Source organism: Rattus norvegicus, chromosome 9 (assembly GCF_021556685.1).
Source record: "Rattus norvegicus strain SHRSP/BbbUtx chromosome 9, alternate assembly SHRSP_T2T, whole genome shotgun sequence".
Taxonomy (NCBI): domain Eukaryota; kingdom Metazoa; phylum Chordata; class Mammalia; order Rodentia; family Muridae; genus Rattus; species Rattus norvegicus.
Genome location: NC_141542.1, coordinates 76953588 through 76973732, shown reverse-complemented (window position 1 = coordinate 76973732; position 20145 = coordinate 76953588). Strand labels below are relative to the sequence as shown.

Sequence of the window (20145 nt, the reverse complement as noted above, 5' to 3'; positions counted from 1 at the left end):
GGTGGTCTCCTCCACTCTGCAGCCTCAGGAGTGCCCACCTGACCAGGCGGTGAGGTCTCTCTCCCACGGGGTTTGGGAGCAGAGAGCCGGCTTACAATTTCTACAGCCATCTGTTTTCTTCTCCCCAATCTCGCTTTGGGTGTGGTTTTGACTCCTGCCTTACTCTTTCTTACTAAAGCGTTCATTTTGTGTTCTTATGACATCGTAGTTAATTCCCAACTTGGGAATTCTGTTTCTCTGCACGAACAGCAGAATTTATCATAGTAGTGTGAGATTTCCAGAAAAACACAGTTTGTCACATACGAGGGGCACTGGCTCTGAAACATTCAGAAGCAACCGTGCTGCTCCCCAGTGATTCTGAGCTGACTGACATGCTGAGCCGCCTGCGAGCCTTTAGCTGACTGCTCAGTAACGTGAGAGCAGGTGCTAGACAGAATGCCTAGGGTCGCACTAAAGCCTAACGAGGACGGTTAAGACGCATTAATGCTAGAAAACAAAAACAACCCTCCAAATAGAATGATAGGTGATTTATTAGAAATGCGAAAAGCAACATTGTGTTTCTCTTTTATGAATATCCAGAAAACGTGATTCTCCAGCTTGCACAAAAGACTTCTCTAAGATTACTCATCTGCGAGATCAAACTAAGAACATCAAGTTTAAAAAATGGCTTAGCCAGGAGGTGGTGGCACATGACTTTGATCCCAGCACTCTGGAGGCAGGGGCAGGTGGCTCTCTGTGAGTTTGAGGCCAGCTTGGTCTAAAGAGTGAGTTCCAGAGTAGCCAGGGCTATACAGAGAAACCCCGTCTCAAAAGCCATTGCCCCCCAATAATAATAAAAATTAAAAAATGGCTTAGATGATGATGCAAATTAAAAGAAAATCAAACTTTCCTATTAAAGTTGTCAATATAAGTATAAACATATATCATACATTAAGAAATTTTGACATATAAAAATCCAAATTTATATCACAAAAGGATACTGGGTTTATAAAGGAACTCAGCACATTCTAACTGGGCATTTCCCTTCATATTCTTAACAGACTTTAAGTGCATAAACGTCTAGTGTCTTTCGGAGACAGTGATCCAAGCTTCCTCCCTGCAGGACGTGACCAGTTCATACTTCATTTCAAAAACTTGTCTGTCTACAGCAAGCAGATGTAGCTTCTTCAGCAACACACTCACAAGCACTGTGGTCACCACGTAAGCAAACCTGGTCCGGAAGAGAGCCAACTGGTTACGAAGGGTTAAAAAGTTGACATTAAGAATTATAGAGCTTGGCCTCATTAAGAGAGCATCTAATTCCGAGCAGATGGGCATGCCATCCTTCATTCCCCAACGCCATCTTGTCATTTACCTCAGTTCTGGACATTCCCATGTGCCTGAGAAGCCAAGAGAAGAAAACACTTTCATCACTGGCTCGTCAGCAAAGCGGTCTGGATCAAACCTACACGGAAAATTCGAGGTCACCACAAGACAGATCCACCTATGCCTTATACATCAACATTAAATGCATGGTTGTAAGAGTTTATATCTTCTGCAGTCACATTATAGTTTACTGTGCTTCCAAACCATCGACCACACAGAAGATGCTTAATCTCTTGCTGTTTATGCATGTTACCTCTAAATGATAAAAAAGAAAAAAGAAAAAATTCTTCAGAGCCAGAGATCCAGCCTTCATGAAACACAAGGATGAGTCAAATACCAGATAATATCTGAATAAAATCCAGACCACCAGATCAACATGTAAGTAATGACTTCACATTGTTCCACTATTAAAATTAGGGATTCAAGCCCTGAAATATCATTTGTAATTTATACTGTATCCATACCTATTATAAGTGAAAGATATTAAGAGGTTAAGAAAGGTCTTTTAACTTTAGACTTGCCTTGTCAAACATGCCTGGAGAAATAGAAACATTAAAAAGAACACATGTAAGTTCCTTTTAATTAGATGTTTTTTAAAAGATCTACACTGAGTTAGGAAAGAGGAGCATGGACACATGCTAGTGGGGCAGGTAGACACCTGTCCTTCCAAAACACAGGAAACAGGTGTGGGGCAGGTGGACACCTGTCCTTTTAATACACAGGAAACAGGTGTATGGCAGGTGGACACCTGTCATTCCAAGACATAGGAAACAGGTGTAGGGCAGGTGGACACCTATCCTTCCAATACACAGGAAACAGGTGTAGGGCAGGAGGACACCTGTCCATCCAATATACAGGAAACAGGTGTAGGGCAGGCGGACACCGTTTTGTTTTGTTTTGTTTTGTTTTGTTTTGTTTTGTTTCGTTTGAGACAGGGTTTCTCTAGGTAACCCTGATTACCCTGGAACTCACTCTGTAGACCAGGCTGGCCTCAAACTCAGAGATCCACCTGCTTCTGCCTCCAGACTTCTGGGATTAAAGGTGTGTGCTACCCATGGGTGAGAGAGAAATCCCCCTCTCCAACCCCCGCAGACATCACCAGCTGTGGCACTTGGGTGAGCTAGCTGGGGCAGTGCCACAGAGCTTGCCCTGGTGATATAGGTGGGTTCAGAGAAGCTGATGGGCTGACCAACTCAGCTATTACCCAGGCTTGAATCCAGGGCTTTGAGTTGGCCCACCCTAACATCTACCCTTCTATGATCTGCTGAAGTACATGAAGGGACCAGTCCTACAGATCCAAAGCTGAAGGATCTCCATGACATAGGGCAACAACAGGATAGCCAAGAAGAGGCCAGGTAAGGATCCAGTATTGATAAGTGTGGCAGAACCCAGAGCCTCGAACCAGACCAACAACTCACTGAAATGAACATCTGTAAGCAAAGATGTTTGGACAAAGGGTATACTGAGAGACACACTGAAACTTCCACAACTAGATTCTCTCTCTCTCTCTCTCTCTCATTTTCTTTTGAGGGGGAGGTTGGAAGGATGGAGGGTGGATATGAAGGAACGGGGAGATGAGTGGGAGCAGAGTGCATGATGTGAAATTCACAAAGAATAAAAGGTTCAAAAAAAGGCATACACCACTACTGCCTAGCTTGTATTGAGATTCTAGTGAGCACATTTAAGAGCAATGTTGCAAATTATTAAAACGTCAGCATTTGCAATATGCCAGAAGTCATATTTGTTGCATTAATCTGACTTATAGATGGTCTTGGGTGGTGTGTGCAATTAAAAGACTTGAAGGCCAACAGTGGTCAGATGTTGGGGTTCTGTCTCTATTGTCAAAGCTGTGTAAATGCAACCTTTCTAGCCAATCTCTCCATCTGTAGAGCGCTCAGCTCACTGGACTCTGGGAGACTTAAGTAGGATCAGGTAAAAAAAACAAAAATGATTTGTATCAGAGGACCAGGAAGTCTGCAGTGAAATCTCTACAACATAGCTGCCTGACAAGCCCTGACCAATTCTGACAGTTGACCTTCCCAAGATAGGGAACCCATCACCAGGCCCCACTGCCACATGAGACCAAGGAAATATCAACTGCTGCAAGTGGAAGAATTAGTCTGCTCTGGGGATGAGTTCTCTGTCCAACACCCAGAGCAGGCATTAGAAACATGTCCATGGGGGTTGGGGATTTAGCTCAGTGGTAGAGCGCTTGCCTAGGAAGCACAAGGCCCTGGGTTCGGTCCCCAGCTCTGAAAAAAAGAACCAAAAAAAAAAAAAAAAAAAAAAAAGAAACGTGTTCATGCAGGCAGCCCAGGATGGACGCTGCAGGCTGTGTTTGTGCTGATTCTTTGATTTTCATGTGCAGCAACAAAGGTCACAGAAGAGGAAGACAGCGGAGGGATAGAAGACAGGAGAGGGAGAAGAAAATGTATTTATATTTTAATTAAATTAAAAACAAGCAAAAAAAAAAAAAAAGCAAAATGTTTAGCATAGCACCTGGCCTTGAGTGCTGTACACACAAATTGGTCAATACTTGTTACCCAGTAGGTGCTTTGCTAAGTACTGTACCAATTATCACTTTGTGCTTGTCCACACCTGAGACATGGGAATTATTCCCTTTCTGCTCAAAGGGCTGAGGCAGCAAGCTTGTTCCGTGGGGAGCAACATATTCCTGGGTGAAATGACCCAATACTGGAGCCAAAGGAGCTGAGTCCGAAGATTATTGTTTTCTTTCCTGTTCTTCTCTCCTTTCCTTCTGAGACAAGCCCTCCTGATGTAGCCCAGGCTAGACTCCAACTCACAATCCTCCTACCTTATTACTTCCAAAATGATAAGATTATAGACGACACACACCACCAGGCCCATGAGTATTCCGACTTCTTATTTTGTTCTTAACAAATATGTAAAGTTATAGTCTTAGGCATTTATAAAAAATACAAAATACTGGTTCAAACAAAAATAGCACAAATGTTCATAGTGGCTTCGTTTGTAATATTAAAAACTAATATTAACCCAATATTCTTCTGTAGGTTGATGGCATACAAACTCCATTTAATGGAATATTACTCCACCATGAAAAAAACATGTTGTAATTTACACGAATCTCAAAGGCATCAAATTTCAGGAGGGAAAAGTCAACCCACCCCCTTCACTCTGTGTGCAAGGTCCTGGTTTAGAGCCTCAGCACCAACAAATGAATTTGCATGCCCGTCCTTGGAGCGAGGCTACACCAGCAGACCTTCCCTTGGGATTTGCATCTCCATGCATCTTTTCCCAGGGTGGTAAATCCAGGCCCACCACCCTGTGGCTTTGCTGACTCCGCTTTGCTCTCCCACCGCACACGGGACACCCAGCACAATTTCTAGATCCTATGAAAGAGCTGTATAAGCGACATCTTCTTTTCTAAAAAATGTATCAAGACTAAAGGACAGTTATAGAATCAGATAACTATATGGATTATGAGACACAAGTGATAATAAAAGAGATAAAACCAAAAATCAAAATAGATACTCTAACATGTCTGATAATTCAGCATTTGGAAGGCTGAGGCCGGGGGATCATAAGTTCAAGGCTAGCATGAGTTCAAGGCTAGCAAGGTCTTGCCTTAAGAATAAATAGATAAGGGGTTGGGGATTTAGCTCAGTGGTAGAGCGCTTGCCTAGCAAGCGCAAGGTCCTGGGTTCGGTCCCCAGCTCCGGAAAAAAAGAAAAAAGAAAAAAAAAAAAGAATAAATAGATAAAGGAGGTGGGGGAGAGGAGGAAAATGGGTGGATAGAGGAAGGAGACGATGAAAGGAAAGCAACAAAGAAGACAGGGTGGGGTGCTTCCCCACCTCATGGCACTAGCACATACATCAGAAAGGGAACAAAATATGCGCACACATAGAAACCAGCAATCGTAAAGACATAGCACCATTTCATACTTGTGTGGTGATGGCCAAGTGCTGGCGTCCTGAAGAACCACTCCGAGGGCATAAAGGACGAGCGTCTAAAACACAAAACAGTTCAATTAATCGAGCGCAACAAACACAACAAGTCACCTGAAAGTGTGTCTACTTGCAAAGTGACAAGATCAGCAGTAGCCACCATCTTGGTGACCTTACGACGACAGAGCAAGCCATATCTTCTAGGCAAGTAGACTTCGCATGCATGCCACACAAGAGCTGGAGGCCATAGAGGAAAAGCCAGACTTAACTGTGAAATTAAAAACCTGAAAATGACCGTGAGCATCAGTGGAAGAGGATGATAACCACTCGCTACACAGCCGCCGGCCGGCCGAGTGACACACAGACAGCTCACTAGGAAGAAGAAGAGGCTGAGAAGAGCGGGCGTTCAAAGACAGAATTCAAGAGAAAAGCAAACTGCTAATGCACGGATGAAAAGCCATTCCATCTTTCTAATGATCAGGAAGAAGCAAATGAAACAATGAGATGATTCACATATGATTCATAAAATATGCAGAAGACTCGTGAGTCCAAAGTGGTGAGGAACTGGAGAGGAAAAATTATTTATTTATTTATTTATTTATTTATTTATTTATTTTGTGATAGGAATCAAACTCAGGGGCTCACTGAACTATACCCTCAGTCTTAAATGGATTTTATGATTCAGTTACTTAGTTGATTAGTTAGTTAGCTTTTGTGCTAAGGACTGACCTCTGTGCAAGCTAGGAAATTATCACTCAGTCACACACATCCCTAACTCTGAAAAGGATTACTATCCTTACTAGTAAAGTATAAATCACCTTTTACAAGATTTAATTATTAATTAAATAACTCATTTGTTAGTGCTGAGGCTCTAAACTAGGACCTTGCACCCAGTAGGTCAACAGCTCTACCTGAGCTAACTTCATTCCCTATTTGTAACACATGCCTTTCAATCCAAACATTCCATTTCCTTGCTATGTAGCCCAGGCTGACCTCTAACACAGGATGTATTGCAGGATGTCTTCAAACCTATGGCAATCCTCTGACCTCAGGCTCTCAAGTACTGGAATTATAAACATGCACCACCATGCCCAGCTTCCAAAACTCCATGTCTAAGGCATTAGCCAATACCTATTCAGCTGTACGATTTGTAATGATAGAAAGAGAATGTCAGTCTAAATCTTCACTAGAGAGACTGCACACACAGCAGAACACTATATAGCTGTTCAAATGAATTGGATCTCCATCAAGTGCCAGTTCTATTATATGCTCAATAGAATTAATTAAATAAATTTAATAAATAAAATTAATTTTAAAATTAATTTTAAAATTTCATATTAACACCTAATTTCAAGAAGTATTTATCATTACTGTGGGATATGCAGGTGTGATTATGGGTGTCCTGTGGCACATGTGTGGGATAAGGGTTCAACTCGTTGGCGTCAGTTCTCTCCTTCCGCCTTTATATGAGTTCGGGGAATTAAACTCAGGTTGCCAGCCTTGACCAGCAGGTGTGTTATCTGCTGAGTATTCTTACCAGCTGTTAAATTGAGTTTCTAGATAAATTCGTATACATGGTCATGCACACTCAGCACAACAATCACACACACAATTGCACAAAAACACAGACTATCCACAGCAGAACAGACAGAGGAGGAGAGCTAACAGAAACCCACACACTCTACCACAGAAGACACCGCTATACAGCCGGAGGGCTGGGATCCAGTGATGGCCGCCACACAATGAGTGCATGAGAACTTTGGTGCTCCTTATTGCAAAATGCTTTGTTCTGGCATTTTTTTTAACTTTCTGGTCTTTAGTTTGTATATCATGGTTTCCAATCTGTGTTTTTATTGTTTGGTTTGTGTGTCTGTGTCTGTGTCTGTGTTGTGAATGTGGATTTTTGTGCTTTACCTTTGAGCTGTTTGTTTATTTATTCTGACTTGTTCGCTTCCTTATTTGCCAGTTTGTTTTCTGTGAGAAAAGGAAGACCAGGGAATTGGAAGGACTGGGAAGGACATGGGAGCAGATGAGGGGAGGAAATTGTGACTGGAGTATATCGTATGGAAAACATTATTTTCAATTAAAAGGAATAAAAATAAAAGCACATACCAAAGTAGTTGGGGACGAACTGGGTTAAATATACCAAACCCTTCCTACCTCCTTAGGAATAATGAATGGACCCACTTTTCCTTCGATATCTTGAAGCTGGGCAGAAACTGGAGTTAGTTTGGCAGTCCGAACGGTTTCACAAAGTACTTGCTGGCAATATCTGTTTTTAAAATAAACAAACAAACAGATGTGATGTCAATAAACATGGCAAGCAATTGCAGAACGGTCAAAACCCACATGAGGAGGCTGGAGAGATGAGTCAGAGCTTCAGAACACTGATGGCTTTCAGAGGACCCAGGTTTGGGTTCCAGGACCAAATGTAGTTCCTCAGTCTGTAACTGCAGTTCCTGGGATCTGGGTAATTTCCTTTTCTTTTTGTGGACATTTGATTAAGACAAAACTCAGGGTTTTCTCTGATGCCCAGAGACTGTAGGATGGTCTGAGACTGCTTCCAGGTCGGTACCTGTCTATTAAACTGGCCAAGTGACTCCAGTGTGCAGCCACAGACCCAGTAGCAATTCAGTGAATGGGTGGGAGAGAAGTAAGCGGCAAGGCCTTCCATGGCATTAATGCCCCCTTTTCTAGAGTTTCAGATCCGTGAAACCGTGTGGTACAGAGGTCTTTGCACTTTGTCTCTTTCAATTAATTAACGAAGTTTTTCTATGTGGCTGTATGTACTGACCCTGTTTTTCTATTAACTAGAGCCTTCCTTGGTATGGCAATATTACAATTTGCTAATTTTTCTACCAGTTGGTAAACATCTAGACTGCTTCCAGCTCTTGTGTGTTTGCAATATACAGCTACTCACATCTGCACAGGTCTTGAGGAATTTAAGTCATGTAGAGAGAGGCTGGGTGTATGCTTAACATTATAAAGGTCTACCATGGCATTTCCCAGTGTGCCTTTGCTGTTTTATATTTACCAGGATCCAACAGGGCACCCAGGTACTGAGGCAGGCAATGGGGTGGGGAAGAGGTATTGGGGGGGGGCGCTCATAGCCAAAGCTGATTGCCTTAGCTGCTTCTGCAGCCATTGTGTGGCCAAAAGCTGCTTAGTGTGGCAATTTCTACTTTCTTTAACTCTTGGCTGTTAAGCCACTGGCTTCTGGCAATTTAACTCCTGCTGATAGCAGAGGGGGTGGGTGGAAGACTAAGAAAAAAAAAGCTTAGTTATTTGAGCTGTTTTCTCTTGGCTCAGGGACCCCTAGCAGGCCAGGTAAGAGGCTTGGAGGTTGTTAACTCTTCGTGAGACAAAGAGAAAAGAAAAGGAAGAAAGAGAGAAAGTCAAGCATATACATAAACACATAACACACACTTTGGATGGGTTCTACCACCTGTTTCATCAACTCTACAAGTGTTCATGTATACTTACATACATACATACACATATACCTACACATGTATGTATGTACATTGACATAGACAGACAGACATATACATATATACATTTGGTGGATCTAGCAGAGCCCCAAAAGCCACACTTTATTTCTTCTCTCAGCCTTTTTATACCTTCTTAGACAAAAGTTCTTTATACAATTACTTTGTAGGTACAATGTTACACAAAAAGGAGTTACAGAAGGAAGTTGATAGTAAGTTCAAAGCAGTGTTTCACTCTATAAACTCATTATAAGTTCAAAGCCACAGTTTTTCATGGCACTGCTTTATTATAGTACACACCTGTGGCTTCATCCTTGGACCTGACCTAGAACGAATGTTTTCCCTTGAGCGCATATCTGTTCCAAGCCTATTTCTTTCTCTTCTAGTGCACTTATGAAAATTCATTGTATTCCTTATTATGCAACCTTTACTTACTATTCCATGAGGAGGGGACACATTCTATTCTTGATTCTTTATTATATCTTTCTGGCAAAACAACTATGACCATCTCCTTAAACTTTTTTCTTAAGATTATTTGAATCAAATCAGGAATGCTATAATTAATTTATCTAGCATTAATTCATGAAAGTTCATCTTCATGTTGATTGGCAGGGAATTTGTCCAATAGGGTGAGTTGATGCCCTGGAATCATTAGGCATTGTAATAGTGACAGGAAAGGGATATCAGCAATCCTGGGATGAAGTCTCTGAGGACCTTGCATCTCAGAGTTCACCCATCACAGTCATGCAAAACAGTGGGCCATCTCTCCACAACTCAATTGCTTGCCATAGCCTTTCCTGGATGGCTTCTGACACGAATTCCTATGTCCACATGCTTGACCACATTGCTACTATTTATAGGATAACTGACAGGTTACCTAAAGTGACTTTATTGTTTTAATGTGGCACAATAGGTGCATAGTCTTGATTTTATTGTAGAGTTTTGTTTTTTTTTTTTTTTTTTTGAGCTGGGGACCAAACCCAGGGCTTTGCGCTTCCTAGGTAAGCGCTCTACCACTGAGGCAAATCCCCAGCCCCCATAGTCTTGATTTTAAATTTAGTATTTTGTGTAGGTATTGTTTGCATGTACATCTATGCACCACATCAGTGTATACTGACTATAGAGGCCAGAGGAGGGCACTGGATCCCTGAATACTGCAGTTACAGATCATTGTGAGCCACACGTGGGTTCCGAAAATCAAACCTGGGTCCCTTGGAGGAGCAGCCAGTGCTCTTAACTGCTGAGCCATCTCTCCAGCTCCCAGAACTACTTTTATGATTTTAGACATGAGATTAAATTGTCCATTAAAATCTGTAATTAAAAGGGGTTGGGGATTTAGCTCAGTGGTAGAGCGCTTGCCTAGCAAGCACAAGGCCCTGGGTTCGGTCATCAGCTCCGGAAAAAAAAAAAATCTGTAATTAAAGTGTGGTGTGTGTCATTGTGATCCCAGCACTCAGGAGGACTTTGCCTTTAAAAGCAGTGCTTGCTGCTCAGCCAGGCTGTGCACCTCACAACTACCAGCAACTCCAGCTCCAAGGGACGCAACTCCCTCTTCTGGTCCCCGCAGGCACACACATGCATGTGCACAAACACTCGCACAGACACAGATGCATATACATTTTAGCCTTTTTTTTTTTTTTTTTTTTTTTAACAAGATAGGATCTCACTATGGAGTTCTGGCTGTCCTAGAATTGACTATGTAGACCAGGCTGGTCTGGGACTCACAGATCCCTGTCTCTCCTGCCTCTCAAGTGCTGGAATTAAAGATGTGTACCACTATGCCTGGCTAAATTATTTTTAAAAAAATAAATGGAAACAAATGAAAATCTATGTAGATCTATGTAAATATTTTTAGATTCTATTCTGTTGTAAATATATAGAAATAATTTAAGATCCTACATACCTTTCCTACATACTAGCATAAGCTTTATGTTATAAATAAACCACCCGATGTTTGCCTTTTAATGATTTTTTTCCTTTCGTTGTAATCTTACCTGAGCTGCTCGATTTTCTCTGAAGTAATAGGACCCTTCCCCAAAACGTGGTCTACCTCCTTGTGTAGCTTCTTCTGAACTTCTTCAGCTGTTGTTAGGAAGTGAATGGCCCAGGTACACACTACAGAAAAAGTATATTAGTAATAAAGAAAATAGCTACTGCATAATTTTTAGGTATAAAATAAAAAAAAAAAATCTACCCCTTCCACACACCCTCACCATGCCATGGTACATAAATGTTACTAAAAATGAAAATGAAATTATTTACAGAATTTGAGTTTCTTCAAACAGAACACAAATATGTATAGAAGATGGCAAACTACACAGAGCTATCAAGACACCAGCCTTCTGCAGCCTGACAGGAAACTCACAGACTCACACATCCTACCTAGGGTTAGCAAGACCAGACAGGGAGGGGAGGGCTGAATGCGGGAGCTCTGTTTCAGTTGCACGAGCTAAAAACCTGACCTCATCAGCTTCTCTCCTCAGAAGCGCCAATGAAATGATTCCTTCAAATCAAAGGAGTGGGAGATTTGCATAGACAACAACATTAAATATTTTTAGACTTTTAATAATTAATTATTGCTCTGGCTATTGGCTCCCCAAACCACCTGAGAGTTTATTGGTGCTGTAATGTCCAGAGAGTCTGAATCTCCAGGTTGGGGTAAGGGCCACTCACCTGCACTATCTAAAAAAACAACAATAACAACTTTAATTGTATTTATTACTCTATTTTCTATGTATCTATGTGTGTGTGTATGGTGTATGTATGTGGAATGTGTGTGTGTGTGTGTGTTCGTGTGTGTGTGTGTGTGTATAAGCATGTTGATATGCCTGTGGAGTTCATGACCTGTAAGACTCCATTTTCTCCTTCCACTATGTGGATTCCTGGGACTGGATTCAGGTCAGCAGCTTGGTGGCCAGAGCCTTTAGCCTCTGAGCCATCTCACTGGCTGCCATCTGCACTTTAATAACTACTCAGACATCCAAGCCCGAGGGTCACTGGCTCATGGCTCAGGCCTGGTTTCAGCTGGCTGATGAATTATTTTTACAAGGTAAATGGAGCACAGAGCAGAGGAAAAAAAGTAGCTATGCTGCCTAAGCTACATCCTCTCCCTAGGATATGGTAAGCAACAGTAGCTACAGTTCCAGCCTTTCTATCCCAATCCCAGCCGCTCTGAACCGTGTATAGCTATTGTTTACTTCACCTTATACAATTACCTTGCTCTTCTAGAGTAAGGAATGACTCAAATTAACTTATCATCATCATCATCATCATTAATTATTATTACTACAGTGCTGGTGATCAAACTAAGGCCTTGTGTGTGCAAGGCAAGTGTTAAAAGCTACAATTACAAAACCCCAAGTTAACCTTTTAAAAACGTCTGTTTGATTCAGTTATTAACTCTAAAAATCAATTAATTATTCAAGAGTAACTGGCTATGTCCTTAACTTTCCCTACACACCATGGCTGTCCTAGACCTTGTTCTGTAGACTAGGCTGGCCTTAAACTCCCAGAGATCCACCTGCCTCTGCCTCCCAAGTATAGGGACTAAAGGTGTACACCACAACGTAGAGTAGCTTGGCATTTCTATTTCACAAATGATATGTAAACATATGTAATTTAAAATATATATTAAAATATGCGGTAAAAGTTTATGATATGTTTCTATATACTACTGAAAGGATTCAGTAAAGATTTGCAGAGTGGTCACCCATATGTCCAGCTGATTCCACTATCACTTAAAACTAATAAAACATATGTGTATGTATAAATGCCTAATAATTTCAATCATTGTTGGTGGTAGGGGGGTGTGTGTGTGTGTGTGTGTGTGTGTGTGTGTGTGTGTGAATGTGTGGGTGGTGGTTGTTTTAAAATGCAAAACATATGACTGGAAATAGTTTAAAAATGTAATTTGTAGATATTTGATATTAATTTCTTAGCTAAAAGGCATCTTAAGAGACATCTATACAGACCAAGTTCCAAGACAGCCAAGGCTACACAGAGAAACCTTGTCTTGACAAACAAAAGAAATAGGGGCTGGAGAGATGGTTCAGTGGTTAGGAGCTCTGGCTGCTCTTTGAAAGGACCTGGGTTCAATTCCAAGCACCCACATGGCAGCTCACAACTGTGTGTGGCTCCAATTCTAGGGGAATTAGTACCTTCATAGACAGACATGCAGGCAAAATATCAATGCCCATAAACTAAAAGTAAATAAATCTTCAAGAAAAACAAAAAACAAACAAGGGTCATCTGGAAATAACTATGTTTAGAAAAGTAGAGAATACAGAAATAGGTTCACCAAGACTAAGAAATGGAGTGGTGAGAACTTCAGTTAAAGTTCCTGACCTCGGCAGCAGCTCTCTGCTCCCAGACCCCATGAGAGAGAGACCCAACCGCCTGGTCAGGTGGGCACTCCTGAGGCTGCAGAGCGGAAGAGACCACCAACACTGCCCACCCCTGCCCACATCCCTGGCCCAAGAGGAAACTGTATAAGGCCTCTGGGCTTCCGTGGGGGAGGGCCCAGGAGCGGCAGGACCCCTGCCTGAGACACCGCCGGAACCTGAAGGAAACAGACCGGATAAATAGTTCTCTGCACCCAAATCCTGTGGGAGGGAGAGCTAAACCTTCAGAGAGGCAGACAAGCCTGGGAAACCAGAAGAGACTGCTCTCTGCACACACAACTCGGACGCCAGAGGAAAACACCAAAGGCCATCTGGAACCCTGGTGCACTGAAGCTCCCAGAAGGGGTGGCACAGGTCTTCCTGGTTGCTGCCGCTGCAGAGAGCCCGTGGGCAGCACCCCACGAGCGAACTTGAGCCTCGGGACCACAGGTAAGACCAATTTTTCTGCTGCAAGAAAGCTGCCTGGTGAACTCAAGACACAGGCCCACAGGCACAGCTGAAGACCTGTAGAGAGGAAAAACTACACGCCCGAAAGCAGAACACACTGTCCCCATAACTGACTGAAAGGGAGGAAAACAGGTCTACAGCACTCCTGACACACAGGCTTATAGGACAGTCTAGCCACTGTCAGAAATAGCAGAACAAAGTAACACTAGAGATAATCTGATGGCGAGAGGCAAGCGCAGGAACCCAAGCAACAGAAACCAAGACTACATGCCATCATCGGAGCCCAATTCTCCCACCAAAGCAAACACGGAATATCCAAACACACCAGAAAAGCAAGATCTAGTTTCAAAATCATATTTGATCATGATGCTGGAGGACTTCAAGAAAGACGTGAAGAACTCCCTTAGGGAAACACAGGAAAACATTAATAAACAAGTAGAAGCCTACAGAGAGGAATCGCAAAAATCCCTGAAAGAATCGCAGAAATCCCTGAAAGAATTCCAGGAAAACACAATCAAACAGTTGAAGGAATTAAAAATGGAAATAGAAGCAATCAAGAAAGAACACATGGAAACAACCCTGGATATAGAAAACCAAAAGAAGAGACAAGGAGCTGTAGATACAAGCTTCACCAACAGAATACAAGAGATGGAAGAGAGAATCTCAGGAGCAGAAGATTCCATAGAAATCATTGACTCAACTGTCAAAGATAATGTAAAGCAGAAAAAGCTACTGGTCCAAAACATACAGGAAATCCAGGACTCAATGAGAAGATCAAACCTAAGGATAATAGGTATAGAAGAGAGTGAAGACTCCCAGCTCAAAGGACCAGTAAATATCTTCAACAAAATCATAGAAGAAAACTTCCCTAACCTAAAAAAAGAGATACCCATAGACATACAAGAAGCCTACAGAACTCCAAATAGATTGGACCAGAAAAGAAACACCTCCCGTCACATAATAGTCAAAACACCAAACGCACAAAATAAAGAAAGAATATTAAAAGCAGTAAGGGAAAAAGGTCAAGTAACATATAAAGGCAGACCTATCAGAATCACACCAGACTTCTCGCCAGAAACTATGAAGGCCAGAAGATCCTGGACTGATGTCATTAAGACCCTAAGAGAACACAAATGCCAGCCCAGGTTACTGTATCCTGCAAAACTCTCAATTAACATAGATGGAGAAACCAAGATATTCCATGACAAAACCAAATTTACACAAATCTTTCTACAAATCCAGCACTACAAAGGATAATAAATGGTAAAGCCCAACATAAGGAGGCAAGCTATACCCTAGAAGAAGCAAGAAACTAATCGTCTTGGCAACAAAACAAAGAGAATGAAAGCACACAAACATAACCTCACATCCAAATATGAATATAACGGGAAGCAATAATCACTATTCCTTAATATCTCTCAACATCAATGGCCTCAACTCCCCAATAAAAAGAAATAGATTAACAAACTGGATATGCAACGAGGACCCTGCATTCTGCTGCCTACAGGAAACACACCTCAGAGACAAAGACAGACACTACCTCAGAGTGAAAGGCTGGAAAACAACTTTCCAAGCAAATGGTCAGAAGAAGCAAGCTGGAGTAGCCATTCTAATATCAAATAAAATCAATTTTCAACTAAAAGTCATCAAAAAAGATAAGGAAGGACACTTCATATTCATCAAAGGAAAAATCCACCAAGATGAACTCTCAATCCTAAATATCTATGCCCCAAATACAAGGGCACCTACGTACGTAAAAGAAACCTTACTAAAGCTCAAAACACACATTGCACCTCACACAATAATAGTGGGAGATTTCAACACACCACTCTCATCAATGGACAGATCATGGAAACAGAAATTACACAGAGACGTAGACAGACTAAGAGAAGTCATGAGCCAAATGGACTTAACAGATATTTATAGAACATTCTATCCTAAAGCAAAAGGATATACCTTCTTCTCAGCTCCTCATGGTACTTTCTCCAAAATTGACCATATAATTGGTCAAAAAACGGGCCTCAACAGGTACAGAAAGATAGAAATAATCCCATGCGTGCTATCAGACCACCACGGCCTAAAACTGGTCTTCAATAACAATAAGGGAAGAATGCCCACATATACGTGGAAATTGAACAATGCTCTACTCAATGATAACCTAGTCAAGGAAGAAATAAAGAAAGAAATTAAAAACTTTTTAGAATTTAATGAAAATGAAGGTACAACATACCCAAACTTATGGTACACAATGAAAGCTGTGCTAAGAGGAAAACTCATAGCGCTGAGTGCCTGCAGAAAGAAACAGGAAAGAGCATATGTCAGCAGCTTGACAGCACACCTAAAAGCTCTAGAACAAAAAGAAGCAAATACACCCAGGAGGAGTAGAAGGCAGGAAATAATCAAACTCAGAGCTGAAATCAACCAAGTAGAAACAAAAAGGACCATAGAAAGAATCAACAGAACCAAAAGTTGGTTCTTTGAGAAAATCAACAAGATAGATAAACCCTTAGCCAGACTAACGAGAGGACACAGAGAGTGCGTCCAAATTAACAAAATCAGAAATGAAAAGGGAGACATAACTACAGATTCAGAGGAAATTCAAAAAATCATCAGATCTTACTATAAAAGCCTATATTCAACAAAACTTGAAAATCTTCAGGAAATGGACAATTTCCTAGACAGATACCAGGTATCGAAGTTAAATCAGGAACAGATAAACCAGTTAAACAAACCCATAACTCCTAAGGAAATAGAAGCAGTCATTAAAGGTCTCCCAACCAAAAAGAGCCCAGGTCCAGACGGGTTTAGTGCAGAATTCTATCAGACCTTCATAGAAGACCTCATACCAATATTATCCAAACTATTCCACAAAATTGAAACAGATGGATCACTACCGAATACCTTCTACGAAGCCACAATTACTCTTATACCTAAACCACACAAAGACACAACAAAGAAAGAGAACTTCAGACCAATTTCCCTTATGAATATCCACGCAAAAATACTCAATAAAATTCTGGCAAACCGAATCCAAGAGCACATCAAAACAATCATCCACCATGATCAAGTAGGCTTCATCCCAGGCATGCAGGGATGGTTTAAAATACGGAAAACCATCAACGTGATCCATAATATAAACAAACTGAAAGAACAGAACCACATGATCATTTCATTAGACGCTGAGAAAGCATTTGACAAAATTCAACACCCCTTCATGATAAAAGTCCTGGAAAGAATAGGAATTCAAGGCCCATACCTAAACATAGTAAAAGCCATATACAGCAAACCAGTTGCTAACATTAAACTAAATGGAGAGAAACTTGAAGCAATCCCACTAAAATCAGGGACTAGACAAGGCTGCCCACTCTCTCCCTACTTATTCAATATAGTTCTTGAAGTTCTAGCCAGAGCAATCAGACAACAAAAGGAGATCAAGGGGATACAGATCGGAAAAGAAGAGGTCAAAATATCACTATTTGCAGATGATATGATAGTATATTTAAGTGATCCCAAAAGTTCCACCAGAGAACTACTAAAGCTGATAAACAACTTCAGCAAAGTGGCTGGGTATAAAATTAACTCAAATAAATCAGTTGCCTTCCTCTATACAAAAGAGAAACAAGCCGAGAAAGAAATTAGGGAAACGACACCCTTCATAATAGACCCAAATAATATAAAGTACCTCGGTGAGACTTTAACCAAGCAAGTAAAAGATCTGTACAATAAGAACTTCAAGACACTGAGGAAAGAAATTGAAGACGCCCTCAGAAGATGGAAAGATCTCCCATGCTCATGGATTGGCAGGATTAATATAGTAAAAATGGCCATTTTACCAAAAGCAATCTACAGATTCAATGCAATCCCCATCAAAATACCAATCCAATTCTTCAAAGAGTTAGACAGAACAATTTGCAAATTCATCTGGAATAACAAAAAACCCAGGATAGCTAAAGCTATCCTCAACAATAAAAGGACTTCAGGGGGAATCACTATCCCTGAACTCAAGCAGTATTACAGAGCAATAGTGATAAAAACTGCATGGTATTGGTACAGAGACAGACAGATAGACCAATGGAATAGAATTGAAGACCCAGAAATGAACCCACACACCTATGGTCACTTGATTTTTGACAAAGGAGCCAAAACCATCCAATGGAAAAAAGATAGCATTTTCAGCAAATGGTGCTGGTTCAACTGGAGGTCAACATGTAGAAGAATGCAGATCGATCCATGCCTATCACCCTGTACAAAGCTTAAGTCCAAGTGGATCAAGGACCTCCACATCAAACCAGACACACTCAAACTAATAGAAGAAAAACTAGGGAAGCATCTGGAACACATGGGCACTGGAAAAAATTTCCTGAACAAAACACCAATGGCTAATGCTCTAAGATCAAGAATCGACAAATGGGATCTCATAAAACTGCAAAGCTTCTGTAAGGCAAAGGACACTGTGGTTAGGACAAAACGGCAACCAACAGATTGGGAAAAGATCTTTACCAATCCTACAACAGATAGAGGCCTTATATCCAAAATATACAAAGAACTCAAGAAGTTAGACCGCAGGGAAACAAATAACCCTATTAAAAATGGGGTTCAGAGCTAAACAAAGAATTCACAGCTGAGGAATGCCGAATGGCTGAGAAACACCTAAAGAAATGTTCAACATCTTTAGTCATAAGGGAAATGCAAATCAAAACAACCCTGAGATTTCACCTCACACCAGTGCGATTGGCTAAGATCAAAAACTCAGGTGACAGCAGATGCTGGCGAGGATGTGGAGAAAGAGGAACACTCCTCCATTGTTGGTGGGGTTGCAGACTGGTAAAACCATTCTGGAAATCAGTCTGGAGGTTCCTCAGAAAATTGGACATTGAACTGCCTGAGGATCCAGCTATACCTCTCTTGGGCATATACCCAAAAGATGCCTCAACATATAAAAGAGACACGTGCTCCACTATGTTCATCGCAGCCTTATTTATAATAGCCAGAAACTGGAAAGAACCCAGATGCCCTTCAACAGAGGAATGGATACAGAAAATGTGGTACATCTACACAATGGAATATTACTCAGCTATCAAAAACAACGAGTTTATGAAATTCGTAGGCAAATGGTTGGAACTGGAAAATATCATCCTGAGTGAGCTAACCCAATCACAGAAAGACATACATGGTATGCACTCATTGATAAGTGGCTATTAGCCCAAATGCTTGAATTACCCTAGATCCCTAGAACAAACAAAACTCAAGATGGATGATCAAAATGTGAATGCTTCACTCCTTCTTTAAATGAGGAAAAAGAATACCCTTGGCAGGGAAGGGAGAGGCAAAGATTAAAACAGAGACTGAAGGAACACCCATTCAGAGCCTGCCCCACATGTGGCCCATACATATACAGCCACCCAATTAGACAAGATGGATGAAGCAAAGAAGTGCAGACCGACAGGAGCCGGATGTAGATCGCTCCTGAGAGACACAGCCAGAATACAGCAAATACAGAGGCGAATGCCAGCAGCAAACCACTGAACTGAGAATAGGTCCCCTGTTGAAGGAATCAGAGAAAGAACTGGAAGAGCTTGAAGGGGCTCGAGACCCCATATGTACAACAATGTCAAGCAACCAGAGCTTCCAGGGACTAAGCCACTACCTAAAGACTATACATGGACTGACCCTGGACTCTGACCCCATAGGTAGCAATGAATATCCTAGTAAGAGCACCAGTGGAAGGGTAAGCCCTGGGTCCTGCTAAGACTGAACCCCCAGTGAACTAGACTATGGGGGGGAGGGCAGCAATGGGGGGAGGGTTGGGAGGGGAACACCCATAAGGAAGGGGAGGGGGGAAGGGGATGTTTGCCCGGAAACCGGGAAAGGGAATAACACTCGAAATGTATATAAGAAATACTCAAGTTAATAAAAAAAAAAAAAAAAAAGTTCCTGACCTCCTGACTTTCGAAAACTCCAGAGGCCTCTTTAAGTCATAGCTGGGAAAATCGCTTGTTTTTGCATAAGATCCAGCTTTGATTTCCAGCAACCATCAGTAACTCTTAGGGATCTGAAGCCTCCCTCTGATTTCCGAAGGCAATGGAGACAAATATGTGGTACACATACTGTGATGATTTGTATATGCTCAGCCCAGGAAGTGGCACTACTAGAAGGTGTAGCCTGGTGAGTGTGGGTTTTAATACCCTGGTCCTAGCTGCCTGGGAGTGACTATTCTGCTAGCAGCCTTCAAAGAAAGAGGTCGAACTCTCATCTTTGCCTGTCCTGTGCCTGCCTGGACTGAACCTCTTAACTCATAAGCCAGTGCCAGTTAAATGCTGTCCTTTGTAAGACTTGTATTGGTTATGGTGTCTGTTCACAGCAGTAAAACCCTAACTAAGACACATACTATATGAAGAAAACATTTGTACGTGTAAAATAAACACACCTTTTAAAGAAGTCACAGCATACATACAAAGAAATAAATCGCAACACTCTTTACAAACTCTCCCTAAAAACTAAAAATGAGATTTAGCTAT

At 41.6% G+C, this 20145-nt stretch overlaps 1 protein-coding gene across 3 annotated transcripts in view; it reads right to left on the bottom strand.

The window, feature by feature from the left end:
* Window positions 1–512: 512 nt before the first annotated feature.
* Cyp20a1 (cytochrome P450, family 20, subfamily a, polypeptide 1) overlaps window positions 513–20145 on the bottom strand; it is a 49286-nt gene continuing 29653 nt past the window's right edge. For all 3 annotated transcript variants that reach the window (XM_087566231.1, XM_087566232.1, NM_199401.1), the window contains 5 exon segments: window positions 10775–10895; window positions 7453–7564; window positions 5290–5354; window positions 1355–1444; window positions 513–1210 (listed from right to left, as the gene is read on the bottom strand). In XM_087566231.1, the coding sequence (XP_087422357.1) occupies window positions 1060–1210; window positions 1355–1444; window positions 5290–5354; window positions 7453–7564; window positions 10775–10895 (539 nt within the window). In that variant the 3' untranslated portion in view covers window positions 513–1059.